Source organism: Rattus norvegicus, chromosome 11 (genome assembly GCF_036323735.1).
Source record: "Rattus norvegicus strain BN/NHsdMcwi chromosome 11, GRCr8, whole genome shotgun sequence".
NCBI classification, from domain to species: domain Eukaryota; kingdom Metazoa; phylum Chordata; class Mammalia; order Rodentia; family Muridae; genus Rattus; species Rattus norvegicus.
The window spans coordinates 45,100,521-45,119,733 of record NC_086029.1 but is presented as its reverse complement, the minus strand read 5'-3'; the positions used below and the strand labels follow the sequence as shown (position 1 = coordinate 45,119,733).

The 19,213-nt window shown below is 50.1% G+C and overlaps 1 protein-coding gene across 2 annotated transcripts in view; it reads left to right on the top strand.

Annotated features, from left to right (window-relative positions):
- Rcan1 (regulator of calcineurin 1) overlaps positions 1 to 11,611 on the top strand; it is a 79,943-nt gene extending 68,332 nt beyond the window's left edge. The window contains exons 1-4 of one of the 2 annotated variants that reach the window (NM_153724.2): positions 1,498 to 1,646; positions 5,559 to 5,732; positions 7,038 to 7,197; positions 9,961 to 11,611. In NM_153724.2, coding sequence (NP_714946.2) covers positions 1,560 to 1,646; positions 5,559 to 5,732; positions 7,038 to 7,197; positions 9,961 to 10,139 — 600 coding nt within the window. In that variant the 5' untranslated portion in view covers positions 1,498 to 1,559 and the 3' untranslated portion in view covers positions 10,140 to 11,611. Of the gene's footprint in view, positions 1 to 1,497; positions 1,647 to 5,558; positions 5,733 to 7,037; positions 7,198 to 9,960 lie in introns of those variants that run through there. The other variant, XM_006248041.5, reaches the window with a different exon arrangement.
- Positions 11,612 to 19,213: the final 7,602 nt, after the last annotated feature.

The window sequence follows — 19,213 nt, the reverse complement described above, 5'->3', positions numbered from 1 at the left end:
CTTTTGATATAAGTTTATCTAAGTCTTTTGGGGTTGGCAGCCCTGGGTAATCTGGCAAAGCAAACACCATAACTGGCTTCTTACATAAGCCCACTGTTGGCAGCAAGGCGCCGGACTCCAAAATGAAGCAACACTTGCTCATCTGAAAAGACTCGTGTGTGTGTGTGTGTGTGTGTGTGTGTGTGTGTAGGGATTAATGTCCTGTTTGTTCCGGTCACATATATTGTTCTTAATCATTGGCTGACTTTAACAGTACTTTAAATAAAGCCTTCAAGGCGGAAGGTTCAGCCTAACCTCTGGACACTTAGAAGCTGACACTCCACCTTGCCTAGAGAAGGAAGGCCTCAATACTTTGGCAGCTTTCAGGAGATAATGAGATTGGAGAAAATGGGGCTGATGAACTGATCCAGACTGGTAGATACACCATTGGGGCTCTCTGGACAGAAGGGGGTGGGGTGGGGTGCTAGCATCCCCTGCACTCTGCAGCAAGCACCCCCACCCCTCGAAGGCACACGCTCAAACAAGCTCATCGGTTATAAGCTACAGTCTTTCTGTTTCTTCCTCCTTTTCTAATAAAAAGTATTTCTCTGTGGAACAGGACTCCTCCTCAGGTTCAGAACCCAGATTTTCTGTCTCTGTGGCGAGTGCCCTGCTATCCTCAGCCTTCTAGGGCATTCTTCCCTTGGATCCCTTGAGCCCTTTAGGAAACCCACAATGCTGCCCATCTCTGGCCCCACAGCTACAGTAAGGAAGTTTTCAAAGGAGGACCGTGGGTGTGCTTCCACTAAGAACCGGGACTTCTATCCAGTAAAGTTACATGGGGAGGGGGTAAAAACGCTGACTTCAAAACAAACCCTACTTTTCCCCTTTTTTCTTAAAAAAAAACAAAAACAAAAACAAAAAACAAAAAAAACAGCTCATTGACCAGGACAGATTTCAAAACGTTTCTCTGATGCCCAGCAAGACACATCAATTGAGGTTTTTCAGGAAATAATAGGGCTAGCAAGACTTGTGTTGCCAGGTCTCTCAAAGCCTCAGGACTCCCTGGAGGCTAATTGCTGTTTACAGCCACAGACCTTCATCCCTCCTTTGTAACATTTTCCATCTTAAGCAGGGCCCGCCCCGTTCAGCCCCAGAAGCATGTTGTCCGGGCGGCTGAGTGGAATTACTACCAGTGGGAACTATGCCGCAAGAGGGGCGGGCGGTAAAGCTTCGAGGCTCAGCAAACCTTAGCGGCCTTTTCCACCCTCGGAGCAGAGGTAATTAGCATAGGGAAAATGACTAGGGTGTTGACGTCACCTCTTTCCAGTAGAAACTTACACTTTGTCCCTGTCTGCCTGAGGGCACGCGGGACTTGACTCAGGAATTTGCTGTCTAAACAGGACGCTCTGGAAGCCGAGCCCTCCCCGCCCCCAGGGGGCCGGCTCTCGGAGGAGCTTTATAAACTGTGGCTGGAGAAAGGATCCTTGTTCTCTCTCTCTTGCAAAGGAACCTCCAGCTTGGGCTTGACTGCGAGTGAGTGAGTCGTTCCTTAAGCGTCTGCCCGTTGAAAAAGCAGAATGCATTTTAGGGACTTTAACTACAATTTTAGCTCCCTGATTGCCTGTGTGGCAAACGGTGATGTCTTCAGCGAAAGTGAGACCAGGGTAAGCCTTCCGACTAACTGATTTCTGAGCATTTTCCAAGCACGAGGCTAATTGGGACAATTAGCCGAAATACTCAGGGGTGGGTGACTCTCCCTTGGGGGTTTATCAAGTAAGCCCCAAAGTATTGACAGCCTTGAAAATCAGAGGCTGTTGCCTGAAGAATTAACTGGGATTGGATCTGGGTAGCGCTCGTCTTTGAATGCCCCCAGGTTCCTTGCGCTGGAGGTTCCGACGTTGTGTGTGGCCACACAGGGCTCTTGTGAACTTCCGAGGGAGGCTGCTTCCAGCTCTTGTGCCCGAGTCCCTCGTGGGAAATAAATGCTGTGAATGGGTTGCCTTTTTACAGTAATGGCAAGAGTCTGCTTCCAGCTTCCAGATCCTTCCTAGTAGAGAGAAAAATGCAGACAAAGCAAATATTAAAACTCAGTGTAGGCTGAGAGAGCAGTTCTCACCCAGGTAATCGGGCACCTCACTCACTGCTTGTTTGCTGTTCAGTAAAGACGTGAGAGGCTTTTCCTCCCGTCGGTTACTGCCAAGCCATCTACTTGATCTTTAATAAGAATCATGCGAATGAATATTAACTATGTTCTGGGTTTTTGGTTTTCTGTGGGGATGGTGCTTGTGTGCTGTGCTTTATAGTCGAGCAATACTAGGACCTTAGAGGGTTTGAGTATTTTAGCTAATTGTGTGTGTTTGAGACCCTGGGACAGTAGTCTTGAACCTGATTGTCGAACACATTGTGTTCATGGATATACTACAGACTTGCTGTGCTGGATATCATTAGCCTGACAAGTGAATCACTCAGTTGTTTCTTAATTGGGTAGAGATGCGATTCAACTGTAACTGCTGGGTACCTATTGTTAGAACAAATAAGGTGTATGTGTGGTGTGTGTGTGCTGGTGTGCGGTGGTGTGTGCTGGTGTGTGGTGTGTGGTGTGTGGTGTGTGTGTGTGGTGGTGTACAGTGGTGTGTGCTGGTGTGCCACCGGTGGTGTGTGCTGGTGTGTGGTGGTGTGCGGTGGTGTGTGCTGGTGTGTGTGTGTGTGTGTGTGTGTGTGTGTGTGTGTGTGTGTACTGGTGTGGTGGGGTGTGTGGTGTGTGTGGTGATGTGGTAGTGTGTGGTGTGTGTGGTAGTGTGTGGTGGTGTGTGGTAGTGTGTGGTGTGTGTGTGGTGTGTGTGTGTGTGTGCTGATGTGGTAGTGTGTGGTAGTGTGTATGTGTGTGTGGTAGTGTGTGGTGTGTGAGTGGTGTGTGTGTGTATGCTGGTGTGGTAGTGTGCGGTGGTGTGTGTGTGGTGGGTGGTGGTGTATGGTAGTGTGAGGTATGGTGTGGTGTGTGGTGTGGTGTGGTGTGTGGTGGTGTGTGGTAGTGTGTGGTGTGGTGTGGTGTGTGGTAGTGTGTGGTGTGGTGTGTGGTAGTGTGTGGTGTGGTAGTGTGTGGTGGTCTGTGTATGTGTGTGTGTGTGGTGGTGTGTGGTGGTGTGGTAGTGTGTGGTGGTCTGTGTATGTGTGTGTGTGGTGGTGTGTGGTGGTGTGGTAGTGTGTGGTGGTGGTGTGTGTGTGTGTGTGGTGGTGTGTGATAGTGTGTGGTAGTGTATGTGTGTGTGTGTGGTGGTGTGTGGTAGTGTGTGGTGGTGGTGTGTGTGTGTGTGTGGTGTGTGATAGTGTGTGGTAGTGTGTGGTGTGTGTGTGTATGCTGGTGTGGTAGTGTGGTGGTGTGTATGTGTGTGGTAGTGTGTGGTGTGTGAGTGGTGTGTGTGTGTGTGCTGGTGTGGTAGTGTGGTGGTGTGTGTGTGGTATGTGGTGGTGTATGGTGGTGTGAGGTGTGGTGTGGTGTGATGGTGTGTGGTAGTGTGTGGTGTGGTGTGGTGTGTGGTGGTGTGTGGTGGTGTGTGGTGTGGTAGTGTGTGGTGTGGTAGTGTGTGGTAGTGTGTGGTGTGGTAGTGTGTGGTAGTGTGTGGTGGTGTGTGTATGTGTGTGTGTGGTGGTGTGTGATAGTGTGTGGTAGTGTGTGGTGTGGTAGTGTGTGGTGGTGTGTGTATGTGTGTGTGGTGGTGTGTGATAGTGTGTGGTAGTGTGTGGTGTGTGTGCTGGTGTGGTAGTGTGTGGTGGTGGTGTGTGTGTGTGGTGGTATGTGATAGTGTGTGGTAGTGTGTGGTGTGTGTGTGTGTTGGTGTGGTAGTGTGTGGTAGTGTGTGGTGGTGGTGTGGTGTGTGGTGGTGTGTGTGTGGTGTGGTGTGGTGTGTGGTAGTGTGTGGTAGTGTGTGGTAGTGTGTGGTGGTGTGTGGTGGTATGGATTTAGCAGCAATGTGTGTTCTCTGGTGCTTTGGTTCTGAGCCCTGACTTCTTGCATTCTAAAAATATTCACCAAAGTCATCTCTCCCAAATTCTGAATCATAACTTCAAAACTACACAGTTAGTCACAGTGCCTATTGATGAGGTCATGTGTAATCTCTGCTTTACCAAGAAACCCTTAAGCCAGAAACTCGCCATGCCCAAGAGAGAAATGGGAGAAATCACCCAGAGGCATCCAGGTCAGAAGTCAGCTCTGCTTTCTCCAAACCACCTCTGCAGAGTCCCTAGTGGGACTCACAGGAAAGCTCCTGGGGTGAAGAAAAGCCAAGGGATGTAGAGAGCCAGGCAGGAAGACCTGTTGGATCCCCACCCCCCTGCCTCAAAGAAAGGATGCTGCAGGTGTGGGTCTTTAGGCCTTTATTCCCAAAGATGGCTGACTCAGAATCCCCTGCTCCCTTCCCACCGGCTTCCATTTCCAGGATGGGCTTGTGAACAGTGTACCACCATCTTGTACCTCGGGTGGTCTCCTGACAGCACCTCTCAGGATGCAGGATCCCTGCCAGCCGCCTTCTCAACACCCCTCCTTCCAGAAGTCCCCACAGACTGCCCTGGGTGTTTAGCCTGTAGAGAGGAACTCAGAAACCACCTGGCATCTGAAAGCTCACAGAGTCCTCCTGGAGTCCCCAGGAGGTGCAACTCCTCTCCTCCCCTCCCACACTCTGCCCTGCTGCAGGAGAGGGTGCGGCTCCCCAGCCTTTTCCAGGAGGCTGATTGAGGTTTTTCCAGAAGCCAAGAGCCAAGCTTGTAATCCCCAAATCTGGGCTTTCCACGCTAAGAGCTCGTGGTATTTCGTAATTCTCAGCAGCCCTTACGACACCCGGGTGAGCGGAGCACCTGCATGAAAGCCATCGCCGGGAGCAGAGCCCATCTGCACCACATTCACTTCTAAACAGTATTCTTCCAGAGAGTTAAAAAGTAACAGACTGAGAGAAAACCACAGTGGGGTTCACCGAGAGCTTCCTTTAAGGAGTGAGAAGATCTCCTTTTAAGGCTATCATCCTTGTTCTTCAGTTTTTCAAAAGGTTCTTCCTCTCGACCCTTCCTCTACCCTTCAAGTCTGCTGCAGGGCCTTGAGCCCTAAAGAGATACTGGAAGAGCACAGTATCCACTCGGGATGGAGTTGGCTAGTGGGAGCAAGTCGTGGGATGTCAGCCTTAGGACAGTGCTCAGCCTGACTGTGCCTCCTTGGCAAATGCTTGTCCCACCTTGGGAAGGGTTGGGAATTGTTCTGCTTAAGTGGTTTGGGGAGACTGAATCGTGCCTTCTACCCTTCTTTTTTTTCTTTTTTCTTTTTTCTTTTTTTTTTTTTTTTTTTTTTTGGACTGAGCTAAATCCCCAACCCCGCCTTCTACCCTTCTTATAAGATCATCTGAGTGAGTCTAGCCTTAGCTCATGTTTATCTGTGCACAAAGCCTCCCAGCCCCAACATAATAAACAGCAAAGTCTCCTTCCTAACACAGACATTTGGAGTCCTTGAAGTGACTGGCAACTCACGTCTTCACCAAGGAGGACAGGGACTGAGGACATAGTGAATTTTACACCCTTTTATTACTTTTCAGGCCAAATTTGAATCCCTCTTCAGGACGTATGACAAGGACATCACCTTCCAGTATTTTAAGAGCTTCAAGCGTGTCCGAATAAACTTCAGCAACCCCCTGTCTGCGGCGGACGCCAGGCTGCAGCTGCATAAGACAGAGTTCCTGGGGAAGGAGATGAAACTGTACTTTGCCCAGGTGAGTGTTCACTGTTTCACGGCTCCTCCCTCTGCTCTTCCGGGTGGATGTACCCTATACATCTCGTCACTTGTGTTACACTGGAAACCTAGAGCCCACCTCAAGAAAGGCAGGGCTGCTACCCTGAGTTCTCACCGTCTCACCGTGTCTGAAGGAACCAGGGAAGGTGACAGTGGGCCTGGGCCTTCCTGGGTTAAATCATGAATGAAGGAAAGCAGGCTCTCCAGTTCACCTGGGAGCATTGGGGTGGGGGGCGGGGACAGGCCACTGCTGGCTCCTCCTAAACACTAGTGAGCCTCTCTGGGATTAGGCCAAGGACCTGTCCTGTAGAGAGCTGTCTCAAGCTGGTGCAGGTTCTCACGGGCTCCAACAGCGCCTCACCTTGGGAACCTGTATTCCAGATCAGCACAGGGCTGTCAGTCAGGGCAGGGGTGGGGTTATCAGATGGTTGAGACTCTTGGCTGAGGTGCAGAAAAGGGGGCTGTGGGGGGTCTGTCCTTTGTTCTACCAGCCTCTGGTACACCTTCAAGGCAGCTCCCAACTTCCATTTGATATTGTAGCAGGGACTGGTAGATTGCAGCTTCTAGAACGTTATTATTCCCAAGGTAAAGTCGGTCTTTGTTAGGCTCTGCACTCCTCCTCCACCCCCAGAGATCCTACTGTGCTTTTGAACCCCACAGACATTGATAATGAGCTCCTCTGACCTCAACACTGGCCGCTCCCTTTCTTCTAAAGTTGTCTCTGCTCACCTCCGGAGCAGCCTCGATGGCATGCTCACTCCCACCTGTTGGCACTGGTAGAGTTTGACATGAAGAGCCCTTCCTGGGCTCATGTCTGCGTACTTGGGTCCTCACTGGCGCAGTTTTAGGGAGTTAGGGAACTTTAGGAAGCAGAGCCTACCTAAAGGCATTAGATCCCTGAGGGGTGGACTTGAGGGATTAGAGCCCAGCCCCACTTGTGGTTGCTGTCTTTACTTCCCAGTTGGCACCACGTGCTCCTAATAGCTACCAGCTACCGTGAAGTCTGCTCTGCCTTCCCCACGATGGCTGTGTCCTCTTGAACTGTGAGCCAGGATAAGTCTTCCCCCCTTCAGTTTTCATCCAGGGTTGTCACTTGAGAAGTTTATTCAACACAGGCACCAAAACCAGAATTCAGTCCCTCCCTCACCTCTGTACAGACCACTTCATGGTTGGAATCATACCTGGTCCACTGCCTGGCCATTGGTCTGCCCTTGTATGCTTGCCCTCTAAAAGCTTCCAGGAATGCTGTGACCTTGCTGCACACTGAACTGATTTCTCTCCTCAGACTTTACACATAGGAAGTTCACACCTGGCTCCGCCCAATCCAGACAAACAGTTTCTCATCTCTCCCCCTGCCTCTCCACCTGTTGGCTGGAAACAAGTAGAAGACGCTACCCCAGTCATAAACTACGATCTTTTATATGCTATCTCCAAGCTGGGACCAGGTAAGAGGCACCCTCAGGTGGGCGGGTGTCTGGGAGGTGTGGGAGGGAGACTGGGGTCCCCTCGGACCTCACATGACCCCTGCGTTATTCCACATTGTTGCAGCTGGCACCAGAGTGTGTGCTCCTTGAAGGGTTCCTGGAGGTGGTCGCAGGGTTTTGTGTGCCACTGTCCCCCCAAGTGTCCCCTGAATCTGTCCCATCACCCAGTGGACACACCTGTGTGGCCCACTCCAGGCCCCAGATTGTGGTCCCTTCTAGGGAGTTCATGTCAGCCATCATTCCTACTGGACTTCCTCAGTGGGTGAGAGGGAGGAGAACACAGGGCATGGTGGGAACCGAGTTCGTCCATTGGAACCGCACACCACAGATAATGTCGACCAGTAAACAGCACTCTGCATGGTGTCTGGCCCCCAGTCAGTGCTCAGTGCTGAGTGTCTGCGGTTTGGAGATACTGAAGTGTCGGTGGCTCCTGTCCTATGGATTGGTTGGTTGACAGGAGACTGGGTGGGAGGAAGAGCTACGGTGCAGGGATGTGAGCATCCCTGTCGCCCTACACAGCCAGGTGAATGAACACTGCCCATTGGCTCTCCGTTTCTCCTTCACAGACATCTGATGTGCCTTTAGGGCAAAGGTTTTATTTTCATGGCCCATCAGCAGTTTCGTGCTGAAAGATTACATTTCTGAGAACAAGGCCTAAATGGAAATTCCTCCCGTGGCCCAAACTGAGAATCGCATTACTAGTGCTAATTGTAGCTTGAAGGTCAGACTGGAAACAGCCTGTGTGGACAAGCAGATGGCTCGCCATGGCAGCCCCTAGCGCAGCTGAGGGTGGGGAGTCTGTGAGTGTGTCACTCATGGACACAATTGTCATCTGCTGCAAGGGACCAAACTGTTCCAGAGGCAGGAATCGAGGTGAACCTTCTGTCTTTGAGAACCCAGACCAGGACTGAAGGGACTGAAACATTCCTTCCAGGGCCTTGACTGAATTCTCCACATCCAGAGCCAACATGTTTCAGTCAGCCTTCAGGGCTGTGGAGAAGGCCTGCCGAGAACAGTCTGACCTTCATCTGTGAAGCTATTTCTCTTTGTTTCTGTATGTTATTGTATATATGTGTGTGTTTCTGTATGTTACTGTGTGTATGTTTTTGTATGTTATTGTATTATGTATGTGTTTCTGTGTCATTGTATGTTTCTGTAGGTTTCATGTTGTTTGTTTTTTGTATGTTATTGTGTGTGTTTATGTGTGTTATTATATGTGTGTGTCTTGTATATTATCTCAGCTCTGCATTTGGGCCAAGGGCGGATACTTATAGAAAAGCCTCCATTCACAGCTTTCCCAGCAACACTCAGGGAGCTGAGGCTCCTTCGCTTTTAGCCTCCTTGGTCAGATAGAGGCCATGCTGCCTTAGACTAGAAAGCAGGAGACCCTGCCAAACTGCTACATCTGCTCAAGACTTAGCCGGTTAGACAATAGAGTTCAGACGTGGGGCCTTGCATCCACTGGTGAACACCTCTTCTCTAGTCTGCATCCCCAGCACCCTCCATTTATAAAGCACAAATCTACCTGGCATTCGTCAGGCATGTGGGTCCCAGCGAGCCTGTTGTGGGTATTTTGGATTTGTTCTCTCCGGGAATTGGCCCCATCGATGCCATTGTTGCCCCATTTACAGAGGAGGTAAAGGACACAAAGAAGTGAGAGCCCTGGACAAGTCTTCCACTCGCTCTCTCTCCACGGCAGCCACTCAGCCATGCTGCCTCCCCTCAACCTCCAGTGCAGACTCCCTCAAGGGCTATCCCAGACCCTTCCTTTCCAGCCAGGTTCCTTGGCGACAGAAGGCCGTCCTAACCTTGCTGTAGCACAGTGGATGTGCTTGAGGCTGGGCAAGCTCAGGCTAGCCCAGAAGGGAAATGAGGAAGCACTCCCAGATCCAGTAAAGGAGAGATGGATGGGTGGGTGGATGGGTGGGTAGATGGATGGACAGATGACAGATAAATGATAGAGATGATAAATGGATAGATAGATGACAGATAGACAGATAAATGATAAGGTACAGACAGACAGATGATGGTGTGGCCGAGGGTGTCACTCAGGTATGAAGCACTGAGCTTGGCCTCCAGTGTCACATAAGTCAGGCATGGTGGTGCAGAACCTCTGGTCCCAGCATCCAGAAGGCGAGGCAAGGGGAACAGAAGTCTAAGGTCAAATGCACTATTCAGTGAGTTTGAGACAAGTTCATACTACATAAAACTTTAAACTCCAAAGTAAGGAAAGGAGGATAAGGTTGGGCAGATTCAAGGCAGCCACGTGCACATGCATGTGCCTCTGTGCGTGCGTGTGTGCGTGCATGTGCACACACAGGGCTTCCTCGCACCTTCTTGACACTGCCATGCTCTTGAGTCGCACATTGGTTTCCACAGTGGCGTTTGCTCATCTTCCGTGTACTGGTTCAGCTCTCCACAGCACCCTCGGAGAATGCTGGGTGGACATGAAGAGGGTTAGCTAACAGTACACACACACTCTGCCTCCCTCCCTGCCCTCAGTGCTTGACTGAGATCAGTTCTGTGGGGCAAGGTTCCATATTGTGAATGAGCCATCCATGTGGGAGGCACAGGTGCAAGCTGGGCCTTTCCAAGTCTCTCAGCCCATCAGAAGCCAGGCAGAAAGCGGCCAAGCAAACCCTGGTGTCCTCCCACGTCCCTGCCTGTCTTCCTCAAGGACAAGCCCTGGTCACCACTCACCATGCTCTTGTCTCCGTCCCCCAGGAGAGAAGTACGAGCTACACGCAGCGACAGACACCACGCCCAGCGTGGTGGTCCACGTGTGTGAGAGTGACCAAGAGGAGGAGGAGGAAGAGGAGGAGGAGATGGAGAGAATGAAGAGACCCAAGCCAAAAATCATCCAGACTCGGAGGCCAGAGTACACACCCATCCACCTCAGCTGAACAGGCACACTGACCGACACGCGCGTTCTGATTCCCACATGTGGGAAGGAATCTTTTACTGTGCAAGTGGCTGGTCATAGCTTTGGAGGTAACAGCCGTGACCACGTGACCATGGCAGAAATTCCAGTTCATGTTGCTCAGAAGAGAGTCAAGGCCTCCTCTCCTTGTTCTGATGCCGCACCTCAGTCTATGTCCATGGCATCTGGGAATGTCCCAGGCCATCCACTGAGTGTGTGGCAATCACACAGGACACTGGCGACGTCCTGAGAAAACTGATAGTGTCTCATACTCGCTCTTTTCTAGGTTCTGTTTTTGGAAGGACAGGTTGACTGGTGGCCAGGGAGAGATTTCTGTTTCCAGCCAACATTCAGGGTGCAGCCCCCACTGGTAGGCAGAGGCACCCCCAAAGCCACTAAGTGTCCAGTGCAGAAAGTTGTGGGACAACTCCCATGCCGTGTGGAAATTGTCCTTCTCGTTCCTTCCCTCGTGGTCTAACGTTCATGCATGTGTATTACTGGGTCTCAAGACTTCACGTAGGAAGTTGTGCTGTTGTTTTCATCTTGGGAAGCTAGAAAAGTTCTGAAACACTTACCATGTGTCCTGGTCCTGGCTGTCTCCACACAGCGCCCACACACGTGGGGTCTCGGCTGGAGACGTCCATGTATCACCCTGCCCAGTGCACCATGTCACTTGTGCTTTCTTGCAAAATGAGTTGATCTCGAAGTAGAACTTAGCTTACCTGGTGGGAGAGCAGCAGTTTCGTGCCAGTCGGCTGCGGGTGGGTAGGTTTGGTTTGGGTGTTTGGGTTCCCCATTGTTCCCTTCATGTAGTGGTTTGTACGTGAATCTCAGCTGAAACCCTCTTTGGGAACTGTTGGTTGACAGTTTCTCACCCCCATGGAAACATGAGGATGAACTTGTAAATAAAGCCAAGAGCTATCTTAATACCTGTCTGTACTTGGGTGGGAACAGAGGGCAGAGGGAGTTTCAAGCCACCCGTGACCTGTGCGTGGTAGAAGTTAAGTTCCTGTCATGTGTTTAATGGGGTGAATCTGGAGCATGTGGAGTATGCCGTAGCCATGTGTTCCTAGAGGGACACAGTGCCTTTCCCCTTTCCTTCAGCGGAGTGACACTCAGTTTGGGTATTTCTCCTTTTCTAGTCATTGTGTGTGTCTGGCAAATAGGAATTCTTCTATCTTGGTCCTACGATGCCATTACAAAGTTTGTCACGCTGAATAACTGAATGCCAGTTAACAGTGCATGCCTCGGGAGCTCAGAAGGTGGCTTCCCCTGAGGAGCAAATGGGTTGATGTTCTCCAAACCCTGCTTCCAGTGCTCGCTCGCACAAGTGGGCGGCCATCCTGTCAACACCCAGTGTTTCTAGTTCTGCACTTTGAACCGGAGAGGCCAACCTCAAAGATATTTTTTTTTAACTGCATTGTATAATAAATCAGCACAATAAGCTCCTCTGGAGAAGGTGTCTGTCATGTTCTTTCTGGGGCCAGTGAAGGAGGCCACCTTCGACTGTCCACTCCTACTCATAATTCTGTGTCAAGTACACGTCACTCCGGAAAGGGCCAAACAGATAAAACCAAGGTTAAAGTTCCCAGCGTCTCTGTACAGGGGACAGGTGATCTGATGCTGTCAGCCCCGTTCACCAGCACTGATCGCTCTGCTGAGCTGCTTGCTTACTGCCTCACGCATTCATTCACTCGTTCATTCATGTACAGAACTGGAAATTAAATCCAAGGCCTCGTGTGCCAGCTAAGCACTTCTGCCACCAACTACGCCCCCAGCTCCAGTAATGCCTGCTGGTCTGAGGGGTTCTCTATGAGACAGAATATGCAGAGAAATGAAGGTAGGCCATATCTCCAAGCATGTATTTAGTATAGATATATGTGTGTAGTCACACCCCACACCGCTATGGTGTAGGTCAGAGGACATCGGGTAACAGTCTGTTCTTTGACCACGTCCCAGGAATTGAACTCAGGTCATTAGGCTTAGTTGCAAGCATTTTTACCTGCTCTGATAGATAAAAAGTGTTCAGAGGATCTGAAACTCTGGCCACCTTTTCTCTGGAAAGGGGCGATAAAGCTGCTGTCCAGCCCACAAGAGCCTCACTAATGATTTATCTGCTAAAATATGGAGAGAGACATTAATCTTGATCACGATCAACATTAAATATTCCTCCGTGGAACTTTACATGCTACCCTTTTTAATCCAGTTGCTCAGAGAGAATTACTGAACAGAGTCACTGACTGACCTAGAGATAGATAGAAGGGACATCTTTCTAAATACACACCATGGGGTTCTCCTCCATTATTCTAGATGACCAAGACTGTGGTGTGCTGGCCCAGGTACTAGTTCCTAAATAATCCCAGAAGAAAGCTGAGGTGGTGCCCAGTAAACGGACTAAGCTGCTATGGACAAGTGGTGACCCCGCTGCCAGGGAAGCTGACCCTGGAGGAGAACTCACAGGTCATCGGACACTCTGTGGAAGACCTCTTCTGAGTAGTTCTGTGAGAGCGACAGATGCAGGGTTGGCGGGTCAGATGTACGTGGCTGTTGATCAAATGTCGTTCTTACACAGTGTGCGGTTCACATTTGCTGCTGCGACATAGGTCTAAAAGAGTTTAAAGGAGGAAGGATTTAGCCCACGGCTCCAAGGTCCAGGCCGTGCTGACTGACCCCACTCCTGGGCCTGGTAAGGCAGACCATGGCGCAAGGGCATAATGAAGCAAGGTTGCTCACCTCAGAGCAGCCAGGAGGCAGAGACGAGAAGAAACTAGGGACCAAGTATCACATTCGGAGGTATACACACCCCATTGCAACCCCTGACCTGTGACCTGTGTCCTCTAGCTTGCCCTCACCTCTTAACATTTCTGCCACCTCCCAAAATCGTATCGCTATCTGAGGTGACATGCAGGGGACCAAGCCTCCAACACACAACATGTAGAAAGCACTTAATATGAAAGCCATAGAGATGTCATGGGTGTCTAACTGACTTGGTAAGTTAGGGTCATTCAGAAAACTCCTTGGAATGACTGCTAAGTCAACGTAACATTGGCATGTGGTGAACAGGGTGTAGTAGGTGGTTCTTGACACTGTTAAGGCTCAGGGTTACAGATGGGGATTTGCAATCAGCAAACCCAGCATGGGGGAGAGGACACTCCCGGACTGTTGTTCTATGACTTAGTGTCCGCAGGAAATCGTTTTTTCAGAGAGCTTTAATTTTTAGGTGAGACATACAGAACTCAACCGTGTGGTAAACAAGCTTTACCAAATATTAAATCACAAAGGGTGAAATTAAGCATGTGGGTGTGGTGTGGTAAAACTGAACAGGCCTTGTCTACCTCAGTGTGAAGTATTTGCCGCCATTTAATAACACTCATCAAAAGTCAGCAGCTCAGATGGAAACTACACAAATAATTTACCTCAAAATTCCTTAGGAGGAAGATCCTGAGTTTCAGACACCCTCCCTTCCCTGGTATTTGGTCTTCTGCATCTGAAGTAGGACCTGGGGGTTTCCTTTGAAGTGTGCTTCTCTGCATAATCGCTAGGTAATTCACACTGGAAACTCTGACTCATCGAGCAGACAGGTTTCCTCTGCACATACCCCATCTTCTCCAGGGTGACTTTCATGCAGCTTGTGAGCGGCCATTTTCATCATGGCGCACGTATGAAGGTCGGAAGTTATCTGCCAGTGACTGAGTTGTTGTGCCCACGCTGACATTTTCTCTCCCTCTAAGATTCAGACGGGGGCACTGATCCCCATTCTTCAGGGAAGGGACTGCCGGGCAGACGTTGAGCCTTTGGCCCTACGCCGTTGGTTCTCTACTATGCATTCTACCACACGCATGCATTTCTCATGCGCACTTCACTTAGATACCACCGCATGCCCCAACCTAGCCAGTTCCGCCATGTTGCCTACCCCAAGAGACGAGCCTGTCTCTGTCCTGCTTGTTGGTGCCCCAGTCATGGGCGGTTATCACAGTGCCTGGCCCACCGTGCTCTACAAATAGGGTTGAGTAATCAGCCAGCTCGGTATTGCTCTACAAATCTCCACCTTTAGTGCCTCTTCCCTAGAAAACCAACGCAGTGTGTCTGCTGGGCCCCGTTGTGTCCTGCTCTTCTTGAACATAATTTGGGTGGACATGGGATTTTGGGGTAGCCCGCTGATAGCTGAGTAGACATTGAACACACTCGATGGATACTAAATTGATCAGAGTGATGGATCAATGAACCGGTGGGTACATCAGTTGGTGGAGTACAAGTAGGTTCGACTGGTGAATGGATAGATGGATGGACTGATAGATGGATAGACAGAAGGATAGATGGACGGATAGATGGGAAAGTATGTTGTTAGACTGGATAGACAGGGTGGTTGGGTGGTTGGGGTAGGGATGTATAGATAGGTTGGTGAATGGGTGTATGGATATGGATTGGTGGGAAGGTAGATGGGTGAATGGACGGAAAGATGAGAATTTTGAAGAATGAAAAATGAGTTGCTGCTGAGAAAGAATAGAAAAACAATGGAACCTGTTGGTATTCTGTCTGAGCTCCACCCCCACAGCTACCTGGCAACAGCCATCTGTGCCTGACTATAAAGGGGGCTGCTTCCTCCCTTGCTCTCTCTTGTTCTTCCTCTTCTCCTGCTCTCTTTGTCCCTGTCCCTTCTCTCCTCATTCTCCCCCATCCCCTTTCCCCCACGTGCTCATGGCTGGCCTTTCCTCTCTTCTTCTACTCTTCTTCTCTCATTAAACCTCTCCACATGGAATCGTGTTGGCTTGGTGTGCTTTGTCCGGGTGGGCGCGGGCTGAGATTTAAACCCCAGCAGAACCTGTTCCTGCCCCTCCAGCCAGGGAGCCTTAAGCAGCTCAGTGCTTTAATCCCGCAAACTGTCAGGCTGGAGACATGACTGCAGAGCAGACTGAGAGGAAGAAAGGCCTGTGTAAAATTGTTTCTTCCAGGACAGAGATTGGCTGGAGGGCGAATGACTGGGAAGACCTTGAGAGAACTTTTGCCAGTAACAAGACTGCCTGTTCCTGACTGAGAGACCCAGGTAACAGAAGTGACGCCAGGCAGCAGCGAGGCGTGCACATCTGCTCATAACAAAACAAAACAAATTAACAAAAACAAAAAAAGCCAAACCACCCCCCCCCCCGCGCGCGCGCCAATGTGCTCGCCAATGGGAATCGCTTGTTACTGTGTGCCTCCTAAAGACGGTTTAACTTAAACATCAGCGTATAGGGAGAAAACCCAAGTCTTAGACATGCATGAGAATTGAAGGGACATTCAAGAGATGCAAACAGTTGGCAACATTTTAAACATGCTGTTTGCTACACAGAAGGGTGGAGCAGGAGCGCTGTTTGAGTGTGAGTGTTCTAATTTTTTTCTAGAAGACAGTGTGTGTGAGTGTGTGAGAAAGTATGTGTGTGTGTGTGTGTGTGTGTGTCTGTGTGTCTGTGTGTGTCTGTGTTCAGAGCAAATAAACCCAAAGCCATGTGCAGGCTGTGGAAGCGTTTACCACTGAGCTACACTCCCAGCCACAGCAAAAACCAACCTGAGGGAGCTGAAGACAGGTTTCAGCAATGGAGAGTGCCCAGTGCTCTTGCAGGAACCTAGATTCAATTCCGAACACACACAACCATCCATAACTGAAGTTCTTGGGTATCCAAGGCCTCTTGCGACCTCCATGGGCACCAGGTAAACACGCGGTGCTCGTATACACACGCAGGCAAACACTCAAACACGTAAAGTAAACGCAACAAGTCCCCTTAGTCCACATTCACTTCCTTCAAGTTAAAAATGGCTGATTTCCTATACACCTAGAACCTGTTTGGTTTTTTTTTTTCCTTTAAGAACAACACACATTTGTCTGTAAAGTGTAGGAAAACACGTGGGTATGACGAGAGTGGTTGGTCTCTGCCATGGACTTTGACTGCTAGAACCTTCTGAGAGTCTTCCAGGACGGGAAATACTGCAGACACCCAGGGCTTAAAATGAACCCTGCAACACTGGCTGCTCATGTTATAAAAGGTAGGAACGGCTGTGCCAGTGAGTTTTTGGAAATCATGAATGTCTTAGTTAGGGTCTTATTGCTGCGAACAGACACAATGACCAATGTAAGTTTTATAAAGGACAACATTTCATTGGGGCTGGCTTACAGGTTCAGAGGTTCAGTCCATCATCATCAGGCGGGAGCATCGCAGCATCCAGGCAGGCATGGTGCAGGAGGAGCTGAGAGTTCTACATCTTCATCTGAAGGAAGCCAAGGACAGACTGAGCATCCCCAGGCAACTAGGAGGAGGGTCTCCAAACCCACCCCCACAGTGACACACTTCCTCCAACAAGGCTACACCTTCTAATAGTGCCACTCCCTGGGCCAACCATATGCAAACCATCACAATGAATTACCAAAAAATTCTAAGTTTTGGCTTGGCAAAGGATGCAGGTATTTGAGTCCAGCAGGACACTGGAATGGTACGTGACTGACGACTCTCAGGGAAGCAGAGACAAGAGTCACTAAGAGGCTAAGACCGTAAGAGGCTCAGCCTTTAGGGACATTAGCCCTCCTATGACCATAGTCTAGATGCAGTGGGCTGCCCAAATTCTTCAGGGTTTAGATGAGCTAAGAACAGATAGCAAGGCCCTGTGACAGATCTGTGCTAATGACTGTCTAGAGGAGAGTCCTTCATCCAAGCAGGTGACAACAGCACCCTAAAGGGCTGGTTTTGCTTTAAGCTTAGCGCTGGTAGGGTTGAGTCCACTGACAGCTGACTGTAGAAGCACACAGGCTCCTCAAGTGAGGCAGCAGGCACAGAAGACAGGCTGTGGGTTGGCCAGGCGGGGCTCCCATGGCCACCATGGTGAGAGAACCCTGGTACCAAGGACAAGCCACTTGCCCTGTGGAGAAGGTGGTATGGCCTGGAGCTCACCCAGCAGGGCTCTGCCAGGTTCTTGGGACTACCTGAGGGGCACCCTGCCTGCAATACCATGGGTGGACTCTTCCCAGCAGGTCCAGGCTCGTACATGAATGTGTGGACAAATGCTCACCTATGCGGGTTCCTCACCCACACCTCTGTCACCCAACGGAAGATAGCGCCTGACTCTTCTGTGGACACCTAGACCTGGAAGGGAGAGGGAAGACTGACTAACCACACAGCATGGGCCTCTTCCTCCATGCAGGGTTTGCCAGACCTGAGGCTGTTGGAAATGGGGGAGTTTCTCAGGGGGCATGAGTAGAGCTAGCTTCCCTCCATGGCATCCCACCAGCTCAGGGCAGCACCAGGAAGGAGAAGGAACAGAGAAGGAGAACATCCCAGAAGGAGCCTGGATCCTATGGAGATCAGGAAAGGGAGTTTCACCAGAAGAAGAGCTTAGAGCAAAAACCTGAAGAAAATGAGGGACAGAAGGAACATTCTCAGTAGAAAAAAGCTAAATGTGTGCCCAGTGTGTCCAGGCTTTGCAAAGAGACCTTGTGGCTAGAAGAATGGGGGAGGAATGTGGCTAGGCACATGGTGGGACGAGAGGCCATCAGAGGGAAAGAAAGTCAGAAGTCGGGGGCTGGAGAGACGGCTCAGCGGTTAAGATCACTGACTGCTCTTCCAGAGTTCCTGAGTTCAATTTCCAGCAACCACATGGTAGCTCACAACCATCTGTAATGGGATCTGATGCCCTCTTCTGGTGTGTGTGAATACAGCTACAGTGTACTCATCTATAATAAATAAATAAATAAATAAATAAATAAATAAATAAATAAATAGTCAGAAGTGATTGTCCCCTTCTGAGAGACATCACAATTGTCAGTGTGTCCCCAATCCCCCGGAGATTGGTTGCCGTAACAGATTTCATGAGCCTTAGATGGAAGGGACAGGATGGAGCTTGAACTAGGGCTCGCTGCCAACTGATGCTAAGATAGCCCTCACGAGACTCATGCAATTCCCAGCATGGACAGGACAGGCCTTGCAAAACCATCTCTGGGTGTGGGCAGCAGGCCCTCTGAGGCTGACACCCTTGCATCGGGTCCTTCCCTGTGACAAAAAAAAAAAAAAAAAAAAAAAAAAAAAAAAAAAAAAAAAAAAAAAAAAAAAGTTTTGCAGAAGTAACTAAGATATAGTTGGCTCTGAGTCCTTGAGGATTCTGGAGTAGACCTGGCCAAATCAGGCTGGCCCTTAAGAAAGGCCAGGAACAACAGCACTCCCTGCTGGCCATAAATAAACAAACGGCTGTTGTTGGAGAGGGGAGTCTTCTGGTGAGAACCTGGGGGCCTCCCTGGAGTCAAGAGAAAACTACACCTCTGCCCTACCAACACAGGAAAACAGGCTTGTCTAGCAGAGCAGAGGCTAATGAGAATCTGTGGGGCACTAGCCCTTTAAATATACCATGACATTCAAGGAACCCTGAGCAGGTCCTCCTCAGGTGGCCCTGAGAACCTGACAGAACCCTGCTGGATGAGTGTCAGGCCTCATCATCTCTGCTCAGCACAGGCCAAGAGGCTTCTTCTTGTGGTAGGCATCAGGGCCTTCTCGTGGCGGCAGCTAACCCAGGTTCCCTGACAACCCATGATGCAGTGCTGCCTTGCCCTATGTGTTAGGGGCCTTGGACCTCAGTTGAGACCACGGCTCCGGCTGCCACCTTGATTTCAGCCTCATGAGACCCTGAAGATAGGAACCATACCTGAACTTCGAACCCACGGGAACAGAACTGGTAAGTTTGTGTTGTAGCTTTTAGTTATGTGATCGTATAGCTGTTAGTGATACGGTCTTGAAGGGGAGTCCTGGAACTCCCTGTGTAGAACAGGCTGGTCTAGAGCTTGCATGGGTCCCCCTGCTTCTGTGTGTTGAGTGATGAAACTACACAAGCACTACCAGTTAAGGCTGCGGCTTCTAAGGCTGTCATGTTAGCCATTAAGTTTCAAACGCCTGGAGTCTGGAAGGGGCACTTTCCAACAAGGTCTCGCTCCTTAATACTTTTACATTGGCTCCTTGGTTGCAGCGTGTGAGCTGGGCAGACAGACGCGTTTGCGTCTGAGAACGGGCTTTATACTTTCAGAAGTGTCACTTTGGGCTCTCC